This window comes from Gadus chalcogrammus, chromosome 1, assembly GCF_026213295.1.
Source record: "Gadus chalcogrammus isolate NIFS_2021 chromosome 1, NIFS_Gcha_1.0, whole genome shotgun sequence".
NCBI lineage: Eukaryota > Metazoa > Chordata > Actinopteri > Gadiformes > Gadidae > Gadus > Gadus chalcogrammus.
In genome coordinates this window covers 6,219,450-6,245,125 of record NC_079412.1, presented here as the reverse complement: position 1 = coordinate 6,245,125, position 25,676 = coordinate 6,219,450, and the positions used below count along the sequence as shown (strand labels likewise).

Sequence of the window (25,676 nt, the reverse complement as noted above, 5' to 3'; positions counted from 1 at the left end):
ACGGATGAGGCCTCTTATAGCTTGATGGAGGCATGCCATTATGTCCAGTTATACTCAAATGATAAACGTCATGATCTTAATACATAAGAAAGCTCAAACAAAATATAACGGGGTTTAATCACAGATCAAACTAAGATTGATGACTGGTTTGATTTGACCGTAGCATGCCACTATACTCTTCGACCATAGTGACTGCTTATTTGTGCACACCCTATAGGCCCGGTAGGCCACTAGTAATCCTCTACCTGGTTGAGATTCGACAGGTCTAATGCCAGGAGACCTCCATGTTGAGAAGCTTCTAAAAGCCTTGCCAGAAACTGCCAGTGGAGCTAACGGACTGAGTCATTCACACTTTGTACACCGCCGACAATTCAAAAAACCCCCCCCCACCCAACCACACGCACCCCCCCTCAGAGGTCCCCTTTCCTCTGAAGGAGCACATTGACACCCATGGCCCAGGGGCAGCGACAGGCCGCTGGGGGGGGCTGGTTTAGGCCCGGCCCGGTCAGCAGGGAGGCAGCGGTCACCGAGGGCGAGGGCATGGGGTTCAAATCATTAAGGTTGTAATAGCATCGTTTCATTTTTATTTTGCCTGTTTCATCTAGAAATGATCTGTACATTGTTATGAGCATTGAAGAAAATAAGATTTGTCCGAGGGTTAAAATGACTAAAAGATGATAAACACTTCCCGACGCCCCCCGCCTGGTGGGAGCCAGCTTATTGGATCAGCACTTCATTGATGCAGGGACTTTGACTTGCTTTACGAAAGCTATCAGATCTCCAGTTATGAAACAATATTTGGGTTCTTGATTATTTCGGAATGGTTTTACATTGATTCATGAAGACACCTGTTCAGGAACCTGACCTCTTATGACTGGAGACTTGAAAACAACAACTGAGCTCCCAACAAGCTGCTCTCATGGCTACAAACACGAAGCTACAGTACACAGCCACCTGGGAGGGAGACACCGTGTACATGGTGTGGTTTAAGAGGGAGAAGTCAACTCAAACTTCATGTAATGTAAGAACACTCAATTCTAAAAGTTTCACCATGACCCCCCTTGATCACCCCAATGTCCCCTTGGGTTTATCAAAAGGTTAATCAAAGCCCCTCTTAAAGACAGTTGTTTGTTTTTTCAGGTCATACAGGACTAGAGATTTTACCACAACAAATGCTTGGTATAATCGTCAATGTATAACACAATGTATAACCACAAACGACACATGTTTTAGAACAATATTTTATAGACATAATTTGATATGCATGTAAGAAATGATAGGGAAATATGGTGTAAAAAAATCTTAAAGGAGACATATTATACCACCAGGTGTGAGTGTGATTAGCCTTACAAGCTGTTTCGATAAATCTGCCCCATATGAACATCACTAGTGGGCGTGTCCACCTAGATCTGTGCTGGATAGATCAGTCTACCAACCAACCCAATGGACTAAAGTAAACGTTGCTCATCTATCCATGTAGTATAATACGACTCCTTTAAATAGGCTCACAAGCCCGATTGGACGTGACCTTCCATGTATCACCCCAAATGATCCAGGATTTTTGTCCCATTTTTACCATGCCTTCCATAATCTTGGCTTTGGGAACAGCCAAATATACTTAGTCTTCAAAAGGACCTTTACAGAAATGACAGAAACAGAATATTTCAATACATAACCAGCCTTTAATTGTGAGCAGTTTGTTCTTTATGATGGTAGGTTAGGTGGGAGATGTTTAGTGCTTCTTAAATCAGCTTGCCTAAGGATTGGACGTCTGTTTCATGGATCACATATACAAAAAATGTGGTGTTACTTTTGGCCATTCTATCTCACAATAGTATTTTTTTATCTTTTACTTTTATTTTTTTATATTTATAAATATGCATTAATTTATGGTGCTTTTTATGATGTTTTGTTCATGAGCCTTAACATTTTCAGTTGCCATCAAAAACCAAAATTAAATGATGAAAATGTAATCTGATATCTTTATTTACTTTAATGAGACGTGACTCATCACACGCTTAAGCTTGACCGCTTTGGATTGTTTGGGTATTGCAGATCTCTCAAATGCAACTACCATCGTTTTGTGGAAAAATATGTGTCATGAAATGAAACAAGAAAGAACCTCCGACCACCAGACCCCATTTAGTAATGTCATTATTTCATCCATAAACATGCCCACTACAAAGCGTAATGGTCTATTCCTTAGGAACAGGCGAATGTATGGCAGGCTTGAATAGGACCAAACTGAATGAGCTAGTTTAGTTTGTTGCATCTTGTATTTCGGATCGGCTAGGCTTATTACATGACACATACCATGTTTGGTAAGAAATAAATAAAAATTAGTGCTGATCTTGAAAAATAAAACACTTGAGTTTGAACACAGGTTTTGTACAACAAAACAGCAAGAAGACCAAAAGTTAATTTAACCATTGAACAAAATAGTGATAGGAGCTTAATGTCCAAGCATGAAGGGTTTATAAGAAGCATAGTCCTGCTTCTCAATTACCTGTTTAAAGTCAGATCTTTCAAAAAAAAAAAAAATATATATATATATATATATATATGTATATATATATATATATACTAGCCTACTAGGACTATTTCATCTGCCGTACACACACCTTTATAAGCAAAATACAAATAAAGATTATTGCATATTAATGAATTTTCTTGGCATTATTCTAAAATGGTCCTTTTAGGAACAGTGCTGACCACCACAGGGGCTGCAGGACTGTGGCCTTCACCTACACAACACTTTACACAGCCTGGTCAACCAGTAAGCCTGGTCCAACAGTAAGCCTGGTCAACCAGGAGGACTGGTCAACCAGGAGGACTAGGCTCGTTGTTTCTGTGGTTTGAGCTGGCGGAGCGGGGGGAGACCAGGGGACCATGGCCTAAGATACCACACCCTATAAGTCCCATGCCAGGCCAGTATGGCACAGAGGCTCCCCACCAACTTCTGAGACGGGTCGTGGAAGTACACAGAGGTACACGCAAACATGAATATCCAAACCACTACGAGTACGTTCAGGGCGATGTACAACAGCTGGACGACTACTCTGGGTAGGGTGGACAGACTGGCTGTCTTCAGGTGAGCCATGGGTGCCGTCTCCTCCATGATGAAGAGAGAGGAGTAGAGGAGCAGGAAGGAGTGTCCCGAGACGTCGAAGCCGTGCCAGTGAAGGCCGGCCCTCACACAGGAGGTCTTTGACGTGAGGTCTTTGTGGCTGACGTCCAGGGCAGCCGTGGCAAAACACGAGCCGGTGACATTTTCTATGTAGAGGAATGTCTCAGTGAAGACAAACCAACAGGCCGTCGCTGTGACCAGTGAGAGCACCCGTCGGAGCAGAAAGGCCACATCCCGGTTCAGGGCAGAGTTGGAGAGCAGCAGGAAGGGCGTCAGCAGCAGCAGAGTCCATCCCCAGCCTACCTTCACCAGGTACCTGAGGACACAAGGCTCCCCCTGAGTACCACTTAATCAGAACCAGAATCCCTATTATTACGTCTTATTGTACAAGTACACAAGAGTAAAGTTCTTAGGCTTTCTTCCTCAACAGCCACATAGCAGCAAAAATACAATATAAGTAAATAAAGATAAGTAAAAATATTAATATGTAAAAATAAGTAGCAGCATTGATCACAACGAGAAATTCCAGTGGTATTGGTACCAACCACGGTTGATTCTAGTGCAAATAGATAGTCTGTATACTAGTCCGAATTTCTCTCTACCATACTACATAGTCCTACAGCAGATGGGTTTGTGCGGCACTAAATCATGCTGTCATCGAATACTAATTTTAGCAACAAAGAGTCACTATTTCATATTTGCACTACCGATCCAAACACTAAGATAAGATGAATGACATTTGGTTCAACAGTAAGCTTAGCTTGTTAGCATCACAGCTCCTCTACTCACACGTTCAGGAAGGTTTTGGGCCCGCTGAAATACGAGGGAGGAACGAGCTGGAACTCTTTGAGAACAGAGCCCAGGATCGAAACAACCAGGAAGAACCAATGGATGTTTTGTCGCACCGCCGATATCCTCCAAAGTGACACCAACTTTTCCACAATGACGTCCAAGCAGGCCGCCATGTTGACGGGGTTCACCGGCTCACACGTCACAGGGTCTTGTTCTCCAGTTCTCTGAAGGCTGAGAACCAGGTAGACATGATGAGCGCCCCCTACTGCTGAGGGGGGAATCGCATCCTGCTGTATCCTATGCAGCGATTCCCAACTCCTGGTCCGTGGACCCGTTAGCAACATCTGGGCCGTGAAATATTTGCTACCAATTGTTAGCAACTACTAAAAATGTTGCTACCTATTTTATTATTAAGGCTATAAGAGTCATGTTATTTCCTCCAACAAATTGACACACAATCGATCAATATGCAACTAAACCACTGTCAATTAAGCACTGCATGCACTGTGATTTGCACTACTTTTGTGTTTATTGAATTCTTAGGGGACTATTCTTGTGTTTCTCTAATAAATTGTAGTTTTTATATTAATGCCTTGTTGAAGGGAGCCTCTGACTCAAGCATTTCATTGCTGTTGATTTAATTGTTGTGAATGTGAAAAATAGACCATCTTGAAAAACAGCCACATCCTTTGTTTAAAAATGATGCATCTTAAAATAAAGGCATTCAAATTGACTACCGGTCCTCCAAATTTTTATGAATATGATGAAGAATCAAGGATGCTTTAATTGTTCTTTAACATGTAGGCCTATACATGGTAAACAAAGTCCAGTAAATCCAGCTCTCAGTGGGCTACCTATACCCTAGAATTGGTTTTATTAAAAATAAGCTATTAATATAAATAAAGACATGCTAAGATACAACATATTTGTAACTTATACAAATATGTATGTTGAAGTTAAAAGGTGTGTAATCAGAAGGTGTTTAGCAGTTCAACAGTCTTACGCCCCGTGCCCACTGCCTCCGTCAGTTGTCCGTTGCCCATTGACTTTGCATGGGGACGGACGCGCAATGCATTGTGGATCCGTCCGTTCAGTTGGAGCGTTCGCCACCGTCAGAAAGTTGAAAAATGTTCAACTTTTTCGGCAGCGACGGATCCGTCATCCAATCAGATCGCGTATGCAAATTTAAGCACTGTGACGCGACTCGGGCTCTGACGATACTGGAAAGCGGGAAAGCGGGTCTTCTTGCCTCGCAACAAGCAGGAAGAAGCGGGAAGAACCCGGCGAACCGATTTGATTGGCTGACGGATGCATCTGCAAAGACTACTCCCCCATCCGTCAGCCACGCCTTCCCACGTCCGTTGACTGACGGTGCAGTGGGCACGAGGCGTTACGCCCCGTGCCCACTACATGCGTCCGTTGCGTGATCCCCATTGACTTTAATGGGGACGGACGCGCAATGCATTGTGGATCCGTACCTTCCGTTGGAGCCTTCGGCTCCGTCAGAAAGTTGAAAAATGTTCAACTTTTTGGCAGCGACGGATCCGTCATCCAATCAGATCGCTGTACGGTTGCTGATTGACACCCCGCCCTCATGAGTAAAATCCTCAGTTTGTCGATGCTCATGCTAATGATCATGTGTTTTTCCCCGCGTGTGATTTGTTGACCATTATGTTAATTTTGATGTGCCTGTCCCCGGACGTGATTGGCTGCTGCATCGGAGGGCCGAGGATCCGGGAGGATAAAGCACGGGCGAGCTCAACATCCACGGCAGCTGGCCTTGGATATGAAGCTTGCCATATTGGGTCTTCGAATGGTTATTTGTTGGTTGATCGAGGTTCTTGTTAATTGCTACACGGGAACTTATCCCATGCTCTGGGCTAAATAAACAAATAAACAACTTCCAGTTAACCAAAGACATCTGGTTTTTTGTTGCCACCCCTTCCCCTAACGGGGGACGTAACAATCGCGTATGCAAATTTAAGCACTGTGACGCGACTCGGCCTCTGACGATACTGCATGGAAAGCGGGTCATCTTGCATCGCAACAAGCAGGAAGTAGCGGGAAGAACCCGGCGAAGCGATTTGATTGGCTGACGGATGCATCTGCAAAGACTACTCCCCCATCAGTCAGCCACGCCTTCCCACATCAGTCAACGGACGCATGTAGTGGGCACGGGGCGTTAACGCCTCGTTTCCACATACGTACATTCTCGTATGCGATCCAACCGTCTCCGACCGAAAGTCCATTCATTCCTATGTGATTCTCCGTAATGTCCGTTTTTCCTCCGAGACTCCTCCCCTCCGTAAAATTTCTGTCCGGTATGTCCGTAATATACGTTCAAAAAATTTAACTTTCGCCGTTTTTCACAAAACTTGTAGGCTAAGTACCTTGCAGGCAAAACTCCTCAGCGATCTCTTTCCAAGCCTGTTGGTTTTGTTTTTATCTCTGTATATGTCGATCCTCATGTTCCAAAGTACCGGTCTCCTATCCGCTTATCCGGGGTCGGGTCGCGGGGGGAGCAGCTCAAGCAGGGGGCCCCAGACTTCCCTTTCCCGGGCCACATTGACCAGCTCTGACGGGGGGATCCCGAGGCGTTCCCAGGCCAGTGTTGAGACTATAATCTCTCCACTAGTCCTGGGTCTTCCCGAGGTCTCCTCCCCACTGGACGTGCCTGAAACACCTCCCAAGGAAGGCGCCCAGTGGGCATCCTTACCAGATGCCCGAACCACCTCAGCTGACTCCTTTCTAAGTAAAGGAGCAGCGGCTCTAATCCGAGTTCCTCACGGATGGCTGAGCTTCTCACCCTATCCCTAAGGGAGACGCCAGCCACCCTTCTGAGAAAACTCATCTCGGCCGCTTGTACCCGCGATCTCGTCCTTTCGGTCATCACCCAGCCCTCATGACCATAGGTGAGGATAGGAACGAAGATCGACCGGTAGATCGAGAGCTTTGCCTTGCGGCTCAGCTCTCTTTTCGTCACAACGGTGCGGTAAAGCGAACGCAATACCGCCCCCGCTGCTCCGATTCTCCGGCCAATCTCACGCTCCATAGTACCCTCACTCGCGAACAAGACCCCGAGGTACTTGAACTCCTTCCCTTTGGGCACTCATTTCCTACCCGGAGTAAGCAATCCGCTGATTTCTCCTAACATCTTTTGTCCGTAAATAAATTCATGCCCGTACTGTTGGGCAAAATAACCTGCTGAGTACGTCACATGTACATTATAAATATAGCTAACTCCTACCCTAGCCTGATGAGCACATCACATGGCAGTCACATTACAATATAGTCAACTTTTTACGCCTGATGAGCACATCACATGGCAGTCACATTACAATATAGTCAACTTTTAACACATAACACACACATGATAATATAGTCAGGTCAAGGCCAGAGCCAAGGCCCCATTTCTCCTCCAGGCAAATGGTAGACACTCAGACAATGCACCAGTCATCCTCAAGAACGGGAGAGCCACAAACAGGAGACTCTTTGAAGCTCTCCCCCGTTAGGAAGAACACAAGAAGATACACATGCATATACTAGGGCCTGGGAGCCAAGGTCAAGCAAAAACACACAGAACCATACACATCTCAAACGCACACACCTCATCGAGAGGAAGATACAGCATAAAACTGTATCACACAGAGACTCTTCACCCTTCTTCTGAAGCAGACCTTCCACGGAGGCGAAGCTCTGGACGAACCATCAGCGCTGATTAGGGACTTAGACATATTCGATTTCTCACGCTTTATGACTCTGTATAACCGTTGCCACTTTACTTAATAAATCCAAGGTCCTCGTGCCGACAGACTTTATTACCTCTCCGTCTCATTTCATCTGGTCCAGTAACTAGACAGACCGTTTTTCCCCTCAGTACGTAAAACACTAGCGACTCCTTCCGTAAATTTACGGAAGCACGGACACGAAAAACATACGTATGTGGATCCAGGTAAAAGGTGTTCTTCAGCCTGTTTTTTTTGCCCGGATGCTACGCAACCTCCTGCCTGAGGGAAGGAGGGTAAACAGTCCATGTGCTGGGTGGTGATGAAAAACTAATTCGATCCTTTGTGGTATGGTCGTCTCAGAGGTATGATTTGGGGAGTGGTAAATGTTCAGCACGTGGTTTATTCTAACAGAGACAGTATTAGCATCCATACTGCCCTGATTCCCATTGTCTCCCTGGTGCACATCCCGATTCATACCAGCCTCAGAGTTTGGGACCCCACAGATATGAATTGCAGAAGCTGCACAGACTTAAAGCAATAGATATTTCATGATGAAAAATAATATATATATATATATATTTGATGTGCAATGTAATTCCCAGTGATGTACTCATCTATTATTTTGGCTGAACCGTAGCTTTAAGGTTTAGCCTCAAATTGTCAAAGCCTATGCTTTGAAATATATATTGGAATAGCATCATATCCACATTTCTAATATTCTTAAAACAGCAAACTACTTCTACGTCCTACTTCTGCAATCCCACACGGCTCTTTGTACCTTTGTTGCTGTCATGGAGCAGTTTAGTGTGGTCTGGTCTGGTCAGGCCAATGACATTCTCCCAAGCAACAGGTTGAACTACAGACACACAAGGCAATTCATTTATCTCTACTTGTACCACATCCAACCTTCTGGAAGGGTCTTGGGCTGTAGAGAGAACCATTGGTCATCTCAGCTGGAAGCCACGTGGACAATTGAACGTAAGAAAAATGTTGTGATGAGATTTGAACCCATTTCACAAATGTAACTCTTCATAATCCCAGAAAGCACCTCTCGGCAGGGGGGGGGAATGTCATACACTGGTGTGGTGTCTTTTCAGTAGGGCAAGAGGATGTGTGTAATGTTAATGTTCTGTATGAAAGATTACATGTGAATGGAGGACCAGTTGACCATGTATTCAACTGGTCCTCCATTCACCCCATCACTCAGTCTGTTGTCGCCAGTCAGCGACAACAGTGACTGGCCCTCATTCAGATTCAATATGAGCAGTTCATGGTCTATTATATAAGACCAGAGTAGTGTGTAATACCACCCTGTAGGGGGGCTCCCACCCTGTAGCCCCCCACCCTTAGCCTCCCACCCTGCAGGTGGGAGGCTACAGGGTGGGGGGGCTCTCTTTTGAGTGGAAGTATTCTGTACTGACATATTCGTCTCTCTGTGCTCTGGAAGGAACACCAAGTGTTTGGCTGGAGTTTTCGCTGAACAGTCACTCCTTGCTCAAACCAAACGGTAGGCCGAGGAATCAGGAGCTCAGATCCAAGAGGCCATGGCAGGCTGGCAGCTGTAATGCCAATGAGTGCATGTGCCTTTCCGCTTGTTTTAAAGGATGGGAGGTCATTCATTGGGTTGTTCGGTTAACTATCTCGGTTGAGTCACGAAGTCAGGAAGTGATGTCACACCCACAACATGGCTGCCAGTTCAGGTAGCAGTACACATGTCTGCAACCACTATGTGTGTGCCACACCTCTCTCTCTCTCACGCTCTCTCTCTCTCGCGCTCTCTCTCTCTTTCTCCCCCGCTCTCTCTCTCTCTCTCTCTCTCTCCTCTCTCTCTCTCTCCTCTTCTCTCTCTCTCCTCTCTCTCTCTCTTTCTCTCTCTTCTCCTCTCCTCTCTCTCTCTCTCTCTCTCTCTCTCTCTCCTCTCTCCCTGTCTCCCTCTCCTCTCTCTCCTCTCTCTCTCTCTCTCTCTCTCTCTCTCTCTCTCTCTCTCTCTCTCTCTCTCTCTCTCTCTCTCTCTCTCTCTCTCTCTCCTCTCTCTCTCTCTCTCTCTCTCTCTCTCCCTCCTCTCTCTCTCTCTCTCTCTCTCTCTCTCTCTCTCTCTCTCTCTCTCTCCACTCAGCCTTCTGCCTTTCCCTTCTTTTGTATAACCAAGTAAACATTTTTTGCCCGCGTATTCATTTGCTAATCCTACATTCTGAAAAATAGTCTGATGATGAAGGTGTGTGTGGGGGGGGCGAGGAGCTAGATAAAAACTCATAATAACTTTGCGTCTATTTGAGTTTCATCTTGTTGCCATGGTTACAGCTGCCATATAGATTGGCGGCCATACGAGGCTGGTTACTGGTTAACCTCTCCACCCACATTTGCCCAGATTAGGAGAATCAATAAGATAAGAGTAGCACCGGCGGCCTTACCTTGCACCAACACCCTCCTCACACTGCAGCAGCCTGCACTAACTTCCATACTTCACACCTTGGCTGTACCAACGCAGAAGGAACTCTAGAAGAGTACCTCAGATGCTTTGAGACGGAGGAGAGGAGCGGAAGGAGAAGGAAAAGGCAGCATGGTCAACGTGAACACACAGGTGCCTCTGCGTGTCAGGCTTCCATTCGGTGAGTACACAGCGCGCTTTGGCTGCTGCAACCGCTTTGGCCGGAGAGAGATCAGGTCCGACGCCTGCTTGTGTTTCAATTGTGTTGGTTTTAAAGTGTGTAAGAGTGCTCTTCAGCAGCTGTGCCCCTGGCTTTGACAGGACATTGGCACCAATCCCCAGCAGCATTTCTGGTTCGATATCTGGAGTAGGCTTTTACTGTAGCATCAAGGCTACTGTTATGGCTGCAATTCATGAAGGTGTGTCCTGCACTATCTGTAGATTTACAACGTTCAAGGCAAGAACAGGAGTCTGGTGACCCTGAAGCAATGAGTTTTTGATGACGTTTTTCATAAAGGGCTGAATATTAGAGGATGCTGACAAATGTCTGGGCCTAGGGACAGACTTTATGCTTATAGGGGGAAGGTAAAGGGTGAAGCGATGACAACGGCTAATCTTAGCAGGTTGTTGACTTGGGCTCAGTATGGAGTAATGAGCGCATCGGGTTCTGTGTGCCTCTGATGCAGCAGGCTGCCACTCTGACAATCAAACAGATGTCCTGGTTCCCACTCCTGCTCACTGTACACTCTGTAGCCATGTAGCAGTGTCTAAAAAGATACCGTCTCTGTGTGTTCTTCACAGCATTTTAGGAAAATTATGTTTAGGGGAGCGAGGGTTACCCAGGGCAATGCTAGGCTGTGTGTTCTGTGGCTGTAGACTTTTCCTTTCCTATTCCTTGTTTTCTAAAAGCTGCTGGACAATGAAAGGGAAACTCAAGAGACCTCAGCACGGCTCTCTGGAATGGGATCAATTCCAGGGTGGAAGGCTGTCCATAGACACATTGTTAATATTGACTGATAGTGATCTTCATTGTCCTCTGTCAGTGATGGACATGCTGCCTCTTTTCATCTGGCTCAATACACCTATAAGAGCCCATTCTTTGGGTATTCATTTCTTCCAACACAAGACATATTCATATCGGTTGTTGAGTGTCGTATTTAATCCGTTGATGAACTGTATAATAGTTATGTCTTAGTAGTGAAATAATTCATGGGTGGATATCAGGCTACAGTATTAAACAGGTGGCCCCCATCACTCAGTCTGAATGTCATTCCTACCTAACAGTTGTTATCGTGGAATTAATCTCATCTAGTTCTAAATTGGGTTTTGTGAAAAGCAACTGGCTACCAAGGAGCTGACTTTCACACTCGTTATATAGCGTAAATAAAAACAAACAAACGGCCATTTCAGTTCTTCAGATATTCCCGTTACTACCTTTTCTGGACAGCAGAAAACTGCAACAGCTGGTATGTCAATAGTACCATGAAAGCACAAAATGGCTACCTTGTGATTTGTAAATAGGAAGCTGGATTATGTTTAACATCACCCATTTTCACCTTAGGGGCGGCAGCTGTCGAATCCATCTAAGATTTGAAGGAGTTCTGGTTGTGCTCAGATTGATGATGACAAACTAATCCAATGGCTGTCCCAGGAGGGGCTCTCTGCTGTGTTAAATATATTCTGTAATGTGTGAGTAACCTTGATTGAGAGAGAATTCATGCAGCCGTTGCTTAATCTTATAGATACCAAGTAGTCTTTTTTGTGTGTAGCAGCCGCATGAGAACCACCCACCACCACCACAGTAATACCCTTACCATTCTGCTTAGAGGCTCACGTGCATTTCTTATGAAGAAAAATGAACTATTTGGATGATCCAAATAGATGGATCATCCAAAGCCAAATCATTGGTGTAGCCTATGCTTTCCTTACTAGTTGTATTCCCTAAGCTAGCGCTGGTCTGTGTGGTCGAGATCAACTTATGTGGCCCTTCCATGTGGAAACAAACCATCCACTGCTTATAGGGGATAATTATGACCTTTTTTTTAATCCTAACCCTAAACCTGTTATTAAAGATGAGAACGCCCTGGGCTGTTATGAATATTGTATGATTATAATAGACTCTTTCACAGAGGTGTCGTGGTAGGACAAGCGCAGGGGTCCCTCGTTAAGCTAATGATGGGTCTGCTCCTGCATCAGGTCGTACACTTCTCTTTACTAGGGTTTTCCTACGACGACTACTCCGTTAAAATAATGGAAAATTAACTAATTAATTGGATTCTTTCTCAGTTTTTACATTGACGTTTAGGGCATTTAGCAGATACTTTTTCGAAAGCACCTTACAATAAGTACATTTGTCAGAAGAAGGTGAAACAATATATCGTTGTTAATACAGTATGTGTTTTAATGGGAGGTATATAGTAATGGGAATACAGGTAGACATGTACAACATAACATCAAGTAACAGATGATTAGTTGCCCAACGGCCCCAGCATGGACAAAAGATGGCCTGTGCCTTTGCAGGTCAGTTGGTGAATGTAAACACAACAAAAGCCATTTGACAGCCCCTGAGCAACCCGTGTGTTTGCCCAGAGAACTGGACGACTTGAGAGTGATTCTTCAACAGTGAGCTATAACCACACATTACAGGCTCAGTGTGTATGGCTGGCACAGATTCAACGAGTCACAGACCTTTAAGAACCTGCACCCCGGACACCCGGGTCCTTTCACCTAGTAGGCCTATATATGCTGGAATATGGAATCGTGATAAATGGTTAACCGTCATTCCCTAGAGCTACGTTGTTTCCTTAGACTAAAATTGATTTAGCTTGCTGTAGCAGAATTAAAGAAATCTTGAATCTGTCTATTATATGCAGTGGATGGGATAATTGTGGTTTCGGTAATTGTCTTATGTCAAAATATGCAATATTTACTTAACAAAATCGGAATAACCAAAACTTTGGATGAAAACAGGATAAGAGGATAAGATGTAGGCCGAAGGGAACAAAACGGATTTGAGGGATCTAGGGGACTTAAATACACACTCACACACTGTAAACAAAGTATCAATACATTGGGAACTAAGGAGTTCTAGGGTGACCTCTAGTGGACAGATAAACCAGGCGGCCGGGCATGTCTCATTTCAGTATACGTAATGTTTTTGGAAGCCATATAACTTTTAATTACATAATCATGTTACAATAGATCATTTTGCAACCAATTGAGCAGTTATATAGCTATGTATCTATATCTCTATATCTATATCTCTCTATATATATATATATATATATATATATATATATATATATATATATATATATATATCTCTCTCTCTCTCTCTCTCTCTCTCTCTATATATATATATAATATATATATATATATATATATATATATATATATATATATATATATCAAAATATATAAAAAAACACACATGTGTCAATAGCTGAAAGAGATAGAGAGTTAAGATTCATTATGATTTAGTGAGGTCAGTATAATGAAAAGTTGGGTCTTCAGTCTATTGAAAAGATGCATTTTAGAAAAGGATTTTTACAATTTCTGCTTGAAAGTACAAAGGAAAAGCACTACAAACCAACCATTCGGTGTAATGAAGGATAGTAGATTAGGCCTATATTGGAGATATCTAGCCCATGCCTTTCCGTCTCTAATTAACTAAGTAAAATAAGAGGTTGGCTATTGCACACACACACACACACACACACACACACACACACACACACACACACACACACACACACACACACACACACACACACAGTGTTCCCTCAACACTATTAATCCAGCCGTCCGGGCTCCGATTAAATCTCATTGTGACGGCATTAGAGGCTGATCTCCCCCAGCCACCCGCCGCGGGGCCCAGGGGAGCCGCACACGGAGCCCTGCAGCCGCCAGCCTGCGTCACCTCTCTGCCTCCCGGAGCCTCCTCGGTGCAGCCCGGTTCACGCCTGCTTCCCGGGCTGGGCTCAGGGCCCTGTAGAGACGGCTCCCGCTCTCACAGGGATGTATGGAGAGCATGATGGAGCGCTGAACGTCCAAGGTAAACAGACCAGGTGGTGGAGGTGCTGGCTAGCAGGGCACCTCGCTTTACGTTTTAATTATGCTTTGTTAGCGGTGGAGTTTACAATCACAGCAAGATGGAATTGTTCAAACAATTTCGGTATTTGTAGAAACTGGTGCTTTTCTCAGGAATGGAAAAATGTCTCATTACTTCTACCATACTACGATCTATAAATCAATGTTTTTAAACCCAATTATTGAGTTGTAATGTTAGACTTGTTGCTGGGGGAGAAACGAATGCTGTTGGTACCAAAGGAAAGCCAAAGGAAAGCCATTCCCCCGGGTGGAGAAACATCATGAGGTGAACTCTCCACAGGGAGGCAGTGGTTCCCAGATAGTCTGGTTCAGTGAGGTCTTCCTCATTGTTCAGATTCAGAATCACTTTTATTACATCTCAGTACACAAGGGTCAAATTCGTAGGCTTGGTTCCTCAACAGCCACATGGCAGCATCAATACAAGATCAAGTAAATAAAGATAATTAAAAAAAGATGTAAAAATAAGTAGCAGTATAGATCACAATAATAAATAATAACAATACAATAAAATATTATGATAATAAGGGAGATAATAAGACTACTAAACAACTGCAACTAAAACAGTGGTCATAAGTAATAATATGTAATGAGGTAAAGTGTAAATTGTTTGTGTAAAGTGTTAAGTGGTACCAGCCACGGTTGATTCTGGTGCAAAAATGTTGTGCAAATTACAGGAAGAATCTATAGTATAATATACATAGTCATGGTAAATGCTGTGTTGTATCTAACCACAGCGACCAGGGCCAGGGGGATAACACCATTTCAAGCAGGCGTCCTGATGAGAGGAGGTTGACCTGATACTTTGATATTGTTAAAGTGTTGAGCTGACATCACTTACACACTCACAACGACAATCATGTGACAAGTAGCCCATCATCACCTAGAAAGCCTTCTCTAATGTAGCTGGCCTGTCACGGGGGCTTTCTTAACACTGGCCTGTGTCAATCACAGTGTGGAGGATAAGCGTGTATCGATTGGCTGGTGACGAGGCAGGCCTCGGAGGGAATCAGGCAGATAAGGCGGCTGTCAGCGATGCTGCTGACTGAAGGGATAGGGTTGGCAGACGAAGTGACTTCTCAGCACAACAGGGGTTAATGATTGCTGAGCTTATCATGCTCTGTGATTGATTCACGTTGCGCATCGTGTTTATTGATGCAACTGTTTACCTATTTGTTCTCCGCGACATCGTTTTTTCAGTTGGTTCATTTCACGTCCATGTAGCCTTTCACATGTATTTCAAATAGCCTTGGTAACGTTTGTGAAACATATACATGCTATGCAATACTTTATACCCATAGGCCAATCCGAGAAATGTCAGATCAAAAGTAAACTATTTCAACTGCTGTGCCATGTTTGATTATATGGGTTCTGTGACAGGGAAACTGATAAAAAACTGTTTTTTTTTGTGTTGGCCTAAATGTCCAAAAATCGAATTTGACAATGATATATGAGCCTAATAAACGAGAGCAGCTTTTTATCTGAAATGAGCTAATTTCATCAATGAATTAATTCAAATAAAGCATTGTAGGCCTTAGTGGGCCGTTGATCACATCACTCTTGATTCAATGATCCTGTTGATGTTAACTCTTTACTATATATGAACAGCCTCTCCCACTTAAAACATCACTTGAAAGAAATAGAAAACAATTTAACAAAAAGCTCATTGAAATGTAGTTAATCGTATCCAAGCCAATCCATATGAACAATGGCTGACGATGGATGGCTAAGGCAGGGACATAGGAGCGGGGGAGAATGGGACATTACCTGGCTAGAGGACTAAGGGGAGAATGAGATATTACATGGCTAGAGGAGCGAGGGAGAATGGTACATTACCTGGCTGGCTCGGGCAGGGCTTGCATAAGCTGCGTGACAGCAGATAGCAATCTGTTGACAAGGTCTTTCCTATGACACTAAAGTCACATAATATCATTTTGTTTAGCGCTGGAGAGCGGAGCGCAAGGCTTTCCGCACCGCTCTTCCATTCGTCCTTCTGTAACACCAATCATCACCATCATTAAAAAACGATTGTATCTATTTGATCAACACTCACTTTTTGTCCCGTTGCGGAGGCGCGCTGCTAAGTCACATTAAGGTCCGGTAGTATCCTCATCCAGGGGGTCAGGGATTCTCCCACCAGCCCACCGCCAGTAGGCTACTGGGTCTAGCATCTGGTCATTTCAGTTACCTTAACGCTGCTGGCCTTTGGGATCAGACTTTGGGAGTGAAATGCAGCCGTTGAGGAGAAGGTACAACTAGGCTCAGATGGAGTTTGGTCAGCGGTCGGAGATTCCTATTCACAAGATAGACTTTGTTCACAAACGCTAGTTTGAAGTTTCAAAGGGGAATCACAAGTGTTACATCAGTTCTCAGTGGTTCTGACTTTAGCCCTCGGGGCAGGAGTTTGGGTGACTGATTATAAGACGACTTCCCACACGTTTCATCAGGGCAACACAGGGTCCTGCTGACGAGTCCTGCTCGGGCCGGATCCCCTCTCAAACACACAACTCCAGGATTGTTTTTTGGACAGTTGTAGTTGGACAGTCATCAACAGCACTTTAGTGCCTGCAATCTTTTAATATCAGTAAAGTTTGGTAGTTTGCACACATGGCTTGGTGTGGGTCTGCTAGCAGAGGTGGTTGAGCTCTGATAGAATAAGCCCCTGTGAGTTGGTAGAGTAGCATGTGTAATCCAAATGCATCAGAACACTTTGTCACCGTGTGTGATTAAGGAAAGCCATAACCTTCCAGATTATGGTTTATTGTCCTGTATATGGCTGTTCCTTGGGAAGTTCACAGAAATGTAAGATGGGAGCAGTGATAAAATAATTTTAATGACGGGTAAGATAAGATTTGCTCTTGGTGACTCATTCCAACCCTCAGCACAGATTCCCCTACATCTCCCTACACACACACACACACACACACACACACACACACACACACACACACACACACAACACACACACACACACACACACAACACACACACACACACACACACACACACACCACACACACACACACACACAGACACCCATACACACACGCGCACACACACACACACACACACACACACACACACACACACACACACACACACCACACACACACACACACACACACACACACACACACACACACACACACACACACACACACACACACACACACACACAGACTGCTTGGTAGGTGGTTTGGATAATGAACAAGCTTCTTGAACAAACATAGATATTGTCGAGGAGCTTCACCAATGCAGTGTAAAGACGCGCTATCAGCCACCCTTGTGCTGACTTGTTGCGGTGATGGCATGCACTCAGTTTCAATGTTTTACAACCTTAAACCAACAGCATTTAACAGTGGGTCAAAAGCCTCACACTGTTTGATTGATTTATACATTTTGCAAACTTCAATTATGAAGAAGGTTCAAAGATTTCCTTGTTCCAAGACATCCTAATAACAAATGATCTGATTACATATACCTCCAATTGAACAAGCTGTTTTATACCATTCACCTTTGTACTCTGATTACTATGGATACATTTTTATTTTATTTTATCATTGTAGAAAAGAGAAAAGGGGCAAATAGTTGTGTCCCACCAAAGCCCCCGTGGTGGGGTTAGGCGCGCCGTGCTAATGCCTGCTGGTCCGCTGGCCGCTGAGGTCAGACTGGCGGGGTCTAGGGCTCCTGAGGTCTGCATGAACCTCGGAGCGTTGACCTATCACTGTGTGCTGCAACTTTCCCCTCTTCAAACAGCCGCTGCTGTTTGTCATGTTTCTGTTCCTACGCACAGGAGGCACCGAGCGCAACAACACTTTCTGCTTCCTTTTCAAAACCCAAACTTGACTTGAATCCCATCATCTTTATAATACTTGTTGTTAAACCGCTCGGAGTGCCGGGAGATGTTTGTAGACAACGCTTCGTCAGATTGACGAATGTGTAAGATAAGAACATCGGTTTCTGTGCTTAACTGTAAGTTACCAAACAAAGTAAATATGTTCTGATTTGACCCAGGGGATATGCGAGATTGAGAAACGTATTGCAATCTCAACGTTGTGTGCTCTGTGAGGTGCATTCTAGAGAATCCAACTGCGCCACACAATATATCACAATGTTTCTTTCTATACCAAAGGCTAACAGACTATTACATGTCCATCATGAAGCAGTTCAAACAGCTGTGATAAAAAGGCTTCAAATGTCTGAAAGTGCCCTTTCTGGGCATTGGGTTGGAGCAAGCATCACGTGACTGCATTTCAGCAATTAATTATTTATACACAAAGGCATCGGTTTGCTTCAGGGAGAATTATTTCAATGCTTAATTGTGTCAGTCTTAACTGAGATTTAGCGGGTACATATTAGGCCCAGAGGAAGTAGGTCTACTGGGTCTCAGTGAAAGCAACAGTAGGTAAGCTATACCTTGCTCAACGAGGAACACACACACACAAAAACACACAGAAGAGCACTGTTTCCTATCAAAACACCAAACTGGTTTTTACTGGTGGAACTCCGATGTGGTGAGAAAGGGAGTGAGAAATAGATAATACATGCACTGAAGAAGGTGAAGAAGGATATCAATGTTGTGTTATCTCTCACTCAAAAAAGTTGATTCATCACTGAGAGTCTGGTTAAAAATCAACCAGACTGAGGGGGGGAGGAGGAGGAGGAGGGGGAGGAGTAAACTCCCACCCCCCCATCAAATATCCACCTTTAAAGGGGGCGTGGCCCAGGCCCAAGGAGGGAGGAGGGGGTGTTTAATGGGGGGGCGAGGGGGTGGTTGGGTTGGTGGTGTCGGGAGGGGGGGTTGTCTTTAGTGGATGGGGCACATGGGCTTCTTGGTCAAGTCTTGTCTTAGCCCACATCGCTCAGGGTAGCAGTGGTGGAGGTAGCAGAGTTAGTAGAAGCATCTCGTCCGTCCAGAGCGGAGCAGCAGCAGTTATGGACATGGCAGACTACAGCGAGGCCCTGGACCCAGCCTACACCACGCTGGAGTTTGAGAACATGCAGGTGCTGGCCATGGGCGCAGGTGAGTCACATGTGTGCGGCTACTGCTCATCCCGTTGAACTTTGAGACTTTTGAGTCCAGGGGAAAACTTTGGTCCCAGGCGGGGTTTCCACACTGGTGAAGGTCCTCCTCATGGGGACGATAAACAGGGGCATTCGTCCACTCACTCCTGCTGTCAGTTGACTTCATCACTTGATGATAATGTCTCGACTCTTGGCATCAACAGATGTTGATTTACAACTCCATACTGGAGTAGCCCTTCAGAAGAAGTCTGGATCGCAGGTGGATTGCGGTTCATTGTTGAGACTTCTGGACTTGACGTGACCGGTCTGGGTCATGTTTGGACCAGATCCTTGTCTGATAGTGGATATACATTGGTTCTCTGGTGAAGCATGGCTCTCTTGTTACAAACGGCTGGTTCTCAGAGTCCTGTCAGTGAGTCTCCCTAGCTGGTGTAAGTGATGTCAGTAATGAATCTGTAAGAGAGGAGTCAGTATGACGCTGGGACTCAGTGTCCCATGACTTCTGCTAATGATCCTGATGCAAAAATGAAACAGCTCCCAGCTAGAATGAAAAGGGTGGGGGGGTGGGCAAGATATCTATCAAGCTACATATCTCGTTTATTTTTAGATATTAGATATTTTCCTGTTTCCTGTAGTATGTTGGTAAGGTTGTAGTGTAATCCTGAATAACTTAATTTGCATTCAACAGTTCGAAAGCCTTGTAAAGGCATGATTTATTGTCTGATCATTTGATCATTTGATCATACTGATTGATTGATCAAATGTTGTGACCATGAGGGTGGGAAGACGATCCAGAGTAATTGTCCTCTCAGATATGATCAAGCCCTCAGTGTTGACTGTCTGAGCCACTCAGACACCGTATAGATTTTGATCAGGCTTCAGTCCTTCTGCCTGCTGTTTCACCAAGGCCAGTAGCACCTCTGAAGTGTCCTTTGAATAATGCGGCTAAAATCACATTATAAATGATGAGTTGGATTATTCATGTTCCACCTTTAATATACTATTTCATGAAGAAATCTCTCTCTGTCTGTCTGTCTGTCTGTCTGTCTGTCTGTCTGTCTGTCTGTCTGTCTGTCTGTCTGTCTGTCTGTCTGTCTGTCTGTCTGTCTGTCTGTCTGTCTGTCTGTCTGTCTGTCTGTCTGTCTGTCTGTCTGTCTGTCTGTCTGTCTGTCTGTCTGTCTGTCTGTCTTCTGTCTCTCTCTCTCTCTCTCTCTCTCTCTCTCTCTCTCTCTCTCTCTCTCTCTCTCTCTCTCTCTCTTTCTCTCTCTCTCTCTCTCTCTCTCTCCATGTCTCTCTCCCCGTCTTGCTGTCCCTCTGTGTGTCAGACTCCTCCCCCGCTGAGAGTGGAACCATGAGTGCGGGCGGCCATCTTGTGGCGGGCAGCCTGTGTGCCATCTGTGGGGACCGGGCCACGGGGAAGCACTACGGGGCCTCCAGCTGTGACGGCTGCAAGGGCTTCTTCAGGCGCAGCGTTCGGAAGAACCACATGTACTCCTGCAGGTGAGAGCGAGAGGCTTCACCACCACCACCACCACCACCACTATCACTATCACCACCACAACCACCCCTATCACCACCACCACCACAACCACCCCTATCACCACCACCACCACCACTACCACCATCACTATCAGCACCAGCACCATCACTATCAGCACCCATGCTGCCCCAAGGGATGACTGATCTTATTTTTTAAGTATTTTAATGATTAAATATTGAGGACACGGGTAGTTGACTCACTGGTGCCCAAACTATCCCGACACACACTTCCCTTTCCCCCAAACACCCGAGCACGCACGCACGCACACACGCACACACGCACACACGCACACACACACACACACGCACACACACACACACACACACACACACACACACACACACACACACACACAACACACACACACACACGCACACACGAACACACACACACACATACTCACACACACATCCATGCATGCACACACATAAACAAACATGCATACACACACCCACGCAGACATGCACGCATACTTGAATGCATTCACACACACACAGACAGACCGAAACATATACACACAAACACACCCACTCACACAGCATGCACACACACAGACAGACACACCCGACACACATGCATGTGCACACATATCTTTGCACTTGTCTTTAATCCTTGTCTTTCTGGGGTCCCAGGTTCAACAGACAATGCATCGTGGACAAAGACAAGCGGAATCAGTGCAGATACTGTCGGCTCAAGAAGTGCTTCAGAGCTGGCATGAAGAAAGAAGGTAGATTGAGGACATTGATGTTAAATTGAAGCGAGTTGTGAGTGTGTCGCAATAGCCACCAGAGCAGAGATCTTGTTAATGTTCAGTCGGTGAAGCGCTGGAGACTATGAGCGGTTTATGCTGAGCAAACATCTCTAAGCCATAATAGCCCTATACTGATAAACAGGACAGCCTTGGAAGCCTTGTTTTTTCCTTCACGTGACTTAGCATGCGGCGTGCTAAATGCTACATGCTTCATTGTTTTAAATGTTAAATGAAATGTGTGTGTGTGTCTGTGCATGTGTGTTCTCAGCTGTACAGAATGAAAGAGACAGAATCAGCACCCGGAGGTCCAGCTACGAGGACAGCAGTTTACCCTCCATCAACGCCCTGATCCAGGCTGATGTTCTGTCCAGACAGGTGAGGCTCGGACCAGGCCAGGACCCTCACCCTTACCCCCGCACCGTACCAGGAGCTGGGGGTAACACTGCCTCCTGGTTCTGATGTTGTCCTAAATCACTGCTCAGATCACCTCCCCGGGGCCCATACTAAACGGAGACATCAGGACCAAGAAGATGGCCGCCATCACGGATGTGTGTGAGTCTATGAAGCAGCAGCTGCTGGTGCTGGTGGAGTGGGCCAAATACATCCCAGCCTTCTGCGACCTTCCCCTGGACGACCAGGTGGGCCTATAGTCATCCTGAGATTGGTGCAAAATAAGTCAATGAATGTACATGTATGCATACATATCAGTTTCTATATCAGCCTTCCACCACGACGGCAGGGCCCAGTGAGCCATGGTGGAGGAACGGTGTGTGGTGGTGCTTGTGTTCTCTATCATTATATACACGGAGCAGTCCTCTGCCATCCTGAGAGTTAATGTATTCATTCCAGGTTAGAATATGATGAGCTGGTTGTAAAGTCACATCCACGCTCTGGAATCATTAACACAGCGAATGGACAAGGCTTGGTAACTGATTGGCTGATGTATGTTCATTTCTTTGTCGTTGTTAGTTTGACAGAGTAACCAGGCCGCATCGGACAATTTCCTTAGACGGGCCTAAGACAAGACTTTTATTGTACAGAAATTGATGTGGGATTTAAGGTAGAAGCCAGCTGATACAAAGGAGACAATTGCATTGTTTCACATTTAGTTTGTTGTCCCTCCCAGGTGGCGCTGCTACGCGCACATGCTGGGGAGCACCTTCTGCTGGGGGCGGCCAAAAGGTCCATGCTCTTCAAAGATCTCCTGTTATTGGGTAATAAGAACCGCTTACCATTCAAACACATTATCCACCATGGGATGAAATCCCTGGTCGGCTGTCGGCCCGACACATCGCTTTATGGGTTGAAAACGGGACGACCTCTCCTCAGGGAACGACCACATCATCCCCAGGAACTGCCCTGAGCTGGAGGTGAGCCGGGTGGCCGTGAGGATCCTGGACGAGCTGGTGCTGCCCTTCCAGGAGCTCCAGATCGACGACAACGAGTACGCTTGCTTGAAAGCCATCGTCTTCTTTGACCCAGGTATGAGCAGCAATCGAGGGGTCCAGATCACCCAGATAACACTGTGTTCCCCTCTACCAAATCTAGAAGAATATACTATACAAGTCACAGCCGTGCTTCTTTAATATAGCTCTTTATTTTTAAACAACTATACTGTCAAGACCTTTTGCCGGTTGAAATGTCCTCAATTGGAACATGAATGTGACCCACGCCCTTCCCCTTCCTGTGCCAGACGCCAAGGGTCTGAGTGACCCGGTGAAGATCAAGCGCATGCGCTACCAGGTGCAGGTGAGCCTGGAGGACTACATCAACGACCGGCAGTACGACTCGCGGGGCCGCTTCGGGGAGCTGCTGCTGCTGCTGCCCACGCTGCAGAGCATCACCTGGCAGATGATCGAGCAGATCCAGTTCGTCAAGCTCTTCGGCATGGCCAAGATCGACAACCTGCTGCAGGAGATGCTCCTGGGAGGTGAGGGGACGTGTGTGGGTCTAGGGGACGCCTGCGAGGGACGGGGCCGGAGGGGGTCGGTTCCATTCAAAAGGGTTCCAGGCCTGGCTTTGAACCCCGATGTCCCCACCCTACCTCTGAGACGAGATGACTCCACCCCCATTTGTAATAAATACGCAGACACAAGCTGAGAGTGCATCTCAATCTGTCCTGGGGTTTGTTACGGTAGTATAGCTGAGTGTGACTGAGTGTGTCTGCATGTGTTTTCCAGGTTCTGCTAACGAGGCCCCTCATGCACCTCACTCTCTGCACCCCCACCTGGTCCAGGAGCACCTCAGCAGCAATGTGATCGTCTCCAACGGCCCCTCACCCCTACACAACGGTCAAATCTGTAAGTGCTAACACACAGGAACAGAGTAAGATAAAGACACAGCGTTGAATCCGAGGAGGATAAAGGTGAATGGGTGGATTAGACACGCGCAGGGTTACAGGTATAGGACTAGTGACGCCGTGAGCCAAACAGCATCGCATTTATTCATATTTTTCCTCATTGGCAACCCACTTCCTGTGCAGATCAATCTAGCTGCTGGAAGGACTAACAGGCTTGGCAGAATAATCCTTTTCTAAGTTCTTCATGGAGACTAATCAGGCTTATTTTGTCAAAGAAAGCTTCTGTTATTTTTCGCTTAACCATTCTAATGCCCTCAGAAATTTCACAGAAAGTGCTTATTATTCATAGTCTGAAAAGTGGTAGCTTTAAAGAAAGGGTACCCGTAGGGAGAGACAGATATGCTCTCCTGAGCTCTGCGCTGACCGCTCACTTTAAGGCCAAATCCCATTTCTACCCCTTACCCCTTCCCCTTCCCCCTTCAAAACATGGGGAAGGGGAAGGGGAAGGGGAAGGGGAAGAAATGGGATTGGGCCTAACACTCTTCTGTTCCCCGTTCTGCAGCCACTCCTGAGACCCCCATCCCGTCCCCCACCTCCAGCTCAGAGCACTACAAGATGGCCCAGGGGGTCATCGCCACCGTGCCTAAGCAGCCTACCTCCATCCCTCAGACCACCATCACCAAGCAGGAGGCCATGTAGCCAGGCTGGCCTCAAACAGCCTCTCACCTCACCATATCTGCGTTCATGTTGTTCTACGGTTTGGCCATTCTTCTAAATAGTCCCTGATGTACGACGGAACATGTCCGATAACTACGTAGCAGTGGTTGAATATATGAACGTCTGTTTGGTTCATGCATTCAGCGTAACTCCCATGAGGGCCTTGTTAGATCAACTGCAATTAAAAAGTCCAAAACATTGCTTATGAAATCTACACAACATAAGTCCTGTCGATGTCGGAGCTTGATTTGGCAACCGTGTGTTGGGTTGCAGGAGATGTCCTAAAGAACGCCCCCAGGCCTACTGTTTGATGGTGATTGGATAGTGCCAATGCTGTATTAATGTTACAACATTTATTTTTTAGCATTACACTGTATTTGGCTTTTATAGATATTTAAACTCCATGTTGCCATGTTTCAGCTAGTTGGTAATATGCCTTTGTTATTCATATATAATGTTGTTTATTTTAACATTTTTGTACAGGTTAAGTACAAAATATATTTTCTTAAACAAAATCACTTGGAAATTCAAGGTTTAAAGCTGTTGTATAATATGACGATCAGGGGTTTATTACATGACTAGAGTATAGAGTATCTTTCGATAAGTTATAAATTACACCAAGATTGCTTGGTTGATAGGATGTTGTCTGTTGTGTGGTGCCACTTTTTAAAAGACATAGGCAGCCATTTATTGAGGAAGAAATGTTATTTCCCCAATTCAAATACTTAAATATGTTGTATCATTTTTTATATAATATTTTTTCTGTTTGAGATAAATTTATTGTCATGGTTTAGCTGAAAGAATAAACTGTGCCTTGAAAACTAAACTGCCTTACACACAGGAAGAAATGTTCACCTTTCAATGTGAAGATACATAAATAAAACGTCAAGGTCTATTTTTACACTTAATTGTGCTGCAGTGATCTTATTCTGTCTCAAAAATACTGTTTTATAATGATTCTAGTATAAGACGATTCTCAACCAATTGTAACCTTAACACACACTATGAACATGAAAACATGTTTAGTAAGTCCTACACACTCAAAAACAAAATCCAACGTGGCAGTGCGGCGTGGTCATTGATATGAGGTTTGTTGCATCAGACCTGATAAAGTGTCATAAAGTCATCATAGATATCAGTGGTTGCAAAGGGAAAGAAAGAT

General features: G+C 45.3%; 2 protein-coding genes across 4 annotated transcripts; one reads left to right on the top strand and one right to left on the bottom strand.

Moving 5' to 3' along the window:
- Positions 1 to 1,369: 1,369 nt before the first annotated feature.
- Positions 1,370 to 16,499, bottom strand: fitm2 (fat storage inducing transmembrane protein 2). Its single transcript, XM_056583606.1, has 3 exons — positions 16,236 to 16,499; positions 3,917 to 4,150; positions 1,370 to 3,443 (listed from the first exon to the last, which is right to left on the bottom strand). Exons 2-3 carry the CDS (start codon positions 4,090 to 4,092, stop codon positions 2,834 to 2,836), a joined length of 786 nt encoding a protein of 261 aa, XP_056439581.1. The 5' UTR covers positions 4,093 to 4,150; positions 16,236 to 16,499; the 3' UTR covers positions 1,370 to 2,833.
- hnf4a (hepatocyte nuclear factor 4, alpha) lies at positions 10,097 to 25,637 on the top strand. 3 transcript variants are annotated; one of them, XM_056583605.1, is made up of 10 exons: positions 10,097 to 10,256; positions 20,533 to 20,707; positions 21,380 to 21,474; positions 21,767 to 21,873; positions 21,981 to 22,136; positions 22,625 to 22,712; positions 22,828 to 22,980; positions 23,192 to 23,428; positions 23,679 to 23,798; positions 24,360 to 25,637. In XM_056583605.1, the coding sequence occupies exons 1-10, from the start codon at positions 10,208 to 10,210 to the stop codon at positions 24,494 to 24,496; spliced, it is 1,317 nt and encodes a 438-aa protein (XP_056439580.1). In that variant the 5' UTR covers positions 10,097 to 10,207; the 3' UTR covers positions 24,497 to 25,637. The 3 variants fall into 3 exon arrangements, with proteins under 3 accessions (XP_056439580.1, XP_056439579.1, XP_056439573.1); XM_056583604.1 differs by lacking the exon at positions 10,097 to 10,256 and adding an exon at positions 18,999 to 19,205 and having other exon boundaries at positions 24,360 to 25,633; XM_056583598.1 differs by lacking the exon at positions 10,097 to 10,256 and adding an exon at positions 19,221 to 19,638.
- Positions 25,638 to 25,676: the final 39 nt, after the last annotated feature.

Coding starts and splice junctions, on each gene's coding strand:
- fitm2 (XM_056583606.1), bottom strand. CDS start 4,092: ATGGCGGCCTGCTTGGACGTCATTGTGGAAAAGTTGGTGTCACTTTGG. Junction 3,444..3,916: donor CCCAAAACCTTCCTGAACGT/GTGAGTAGAGGA, acceptor TTGTGTCCTCAG/GTACCTGGTGAAGGTAGGCT.
- hnf4a (XM_056583598.1), top strand. CDS start 19,521: ATGTTTGGACCAGATCCTTGTCTGATAGTGGATATACATTGGTTCTCT. Junction 20,708..21,379: donor AACCACATGTACTCCTGCAG/GTGAGAGCGAGA, acceptor CTGGGGTCCCAG/GTTCAACAGACAATGCATCG. Junction 22,137..22,624: donor ACCTTCCCCTGGACGACCAG/GTGGGCCTATAG, acceptor TGTCCCTCCCAG/GTGGCGCTGCTACGCGCACA.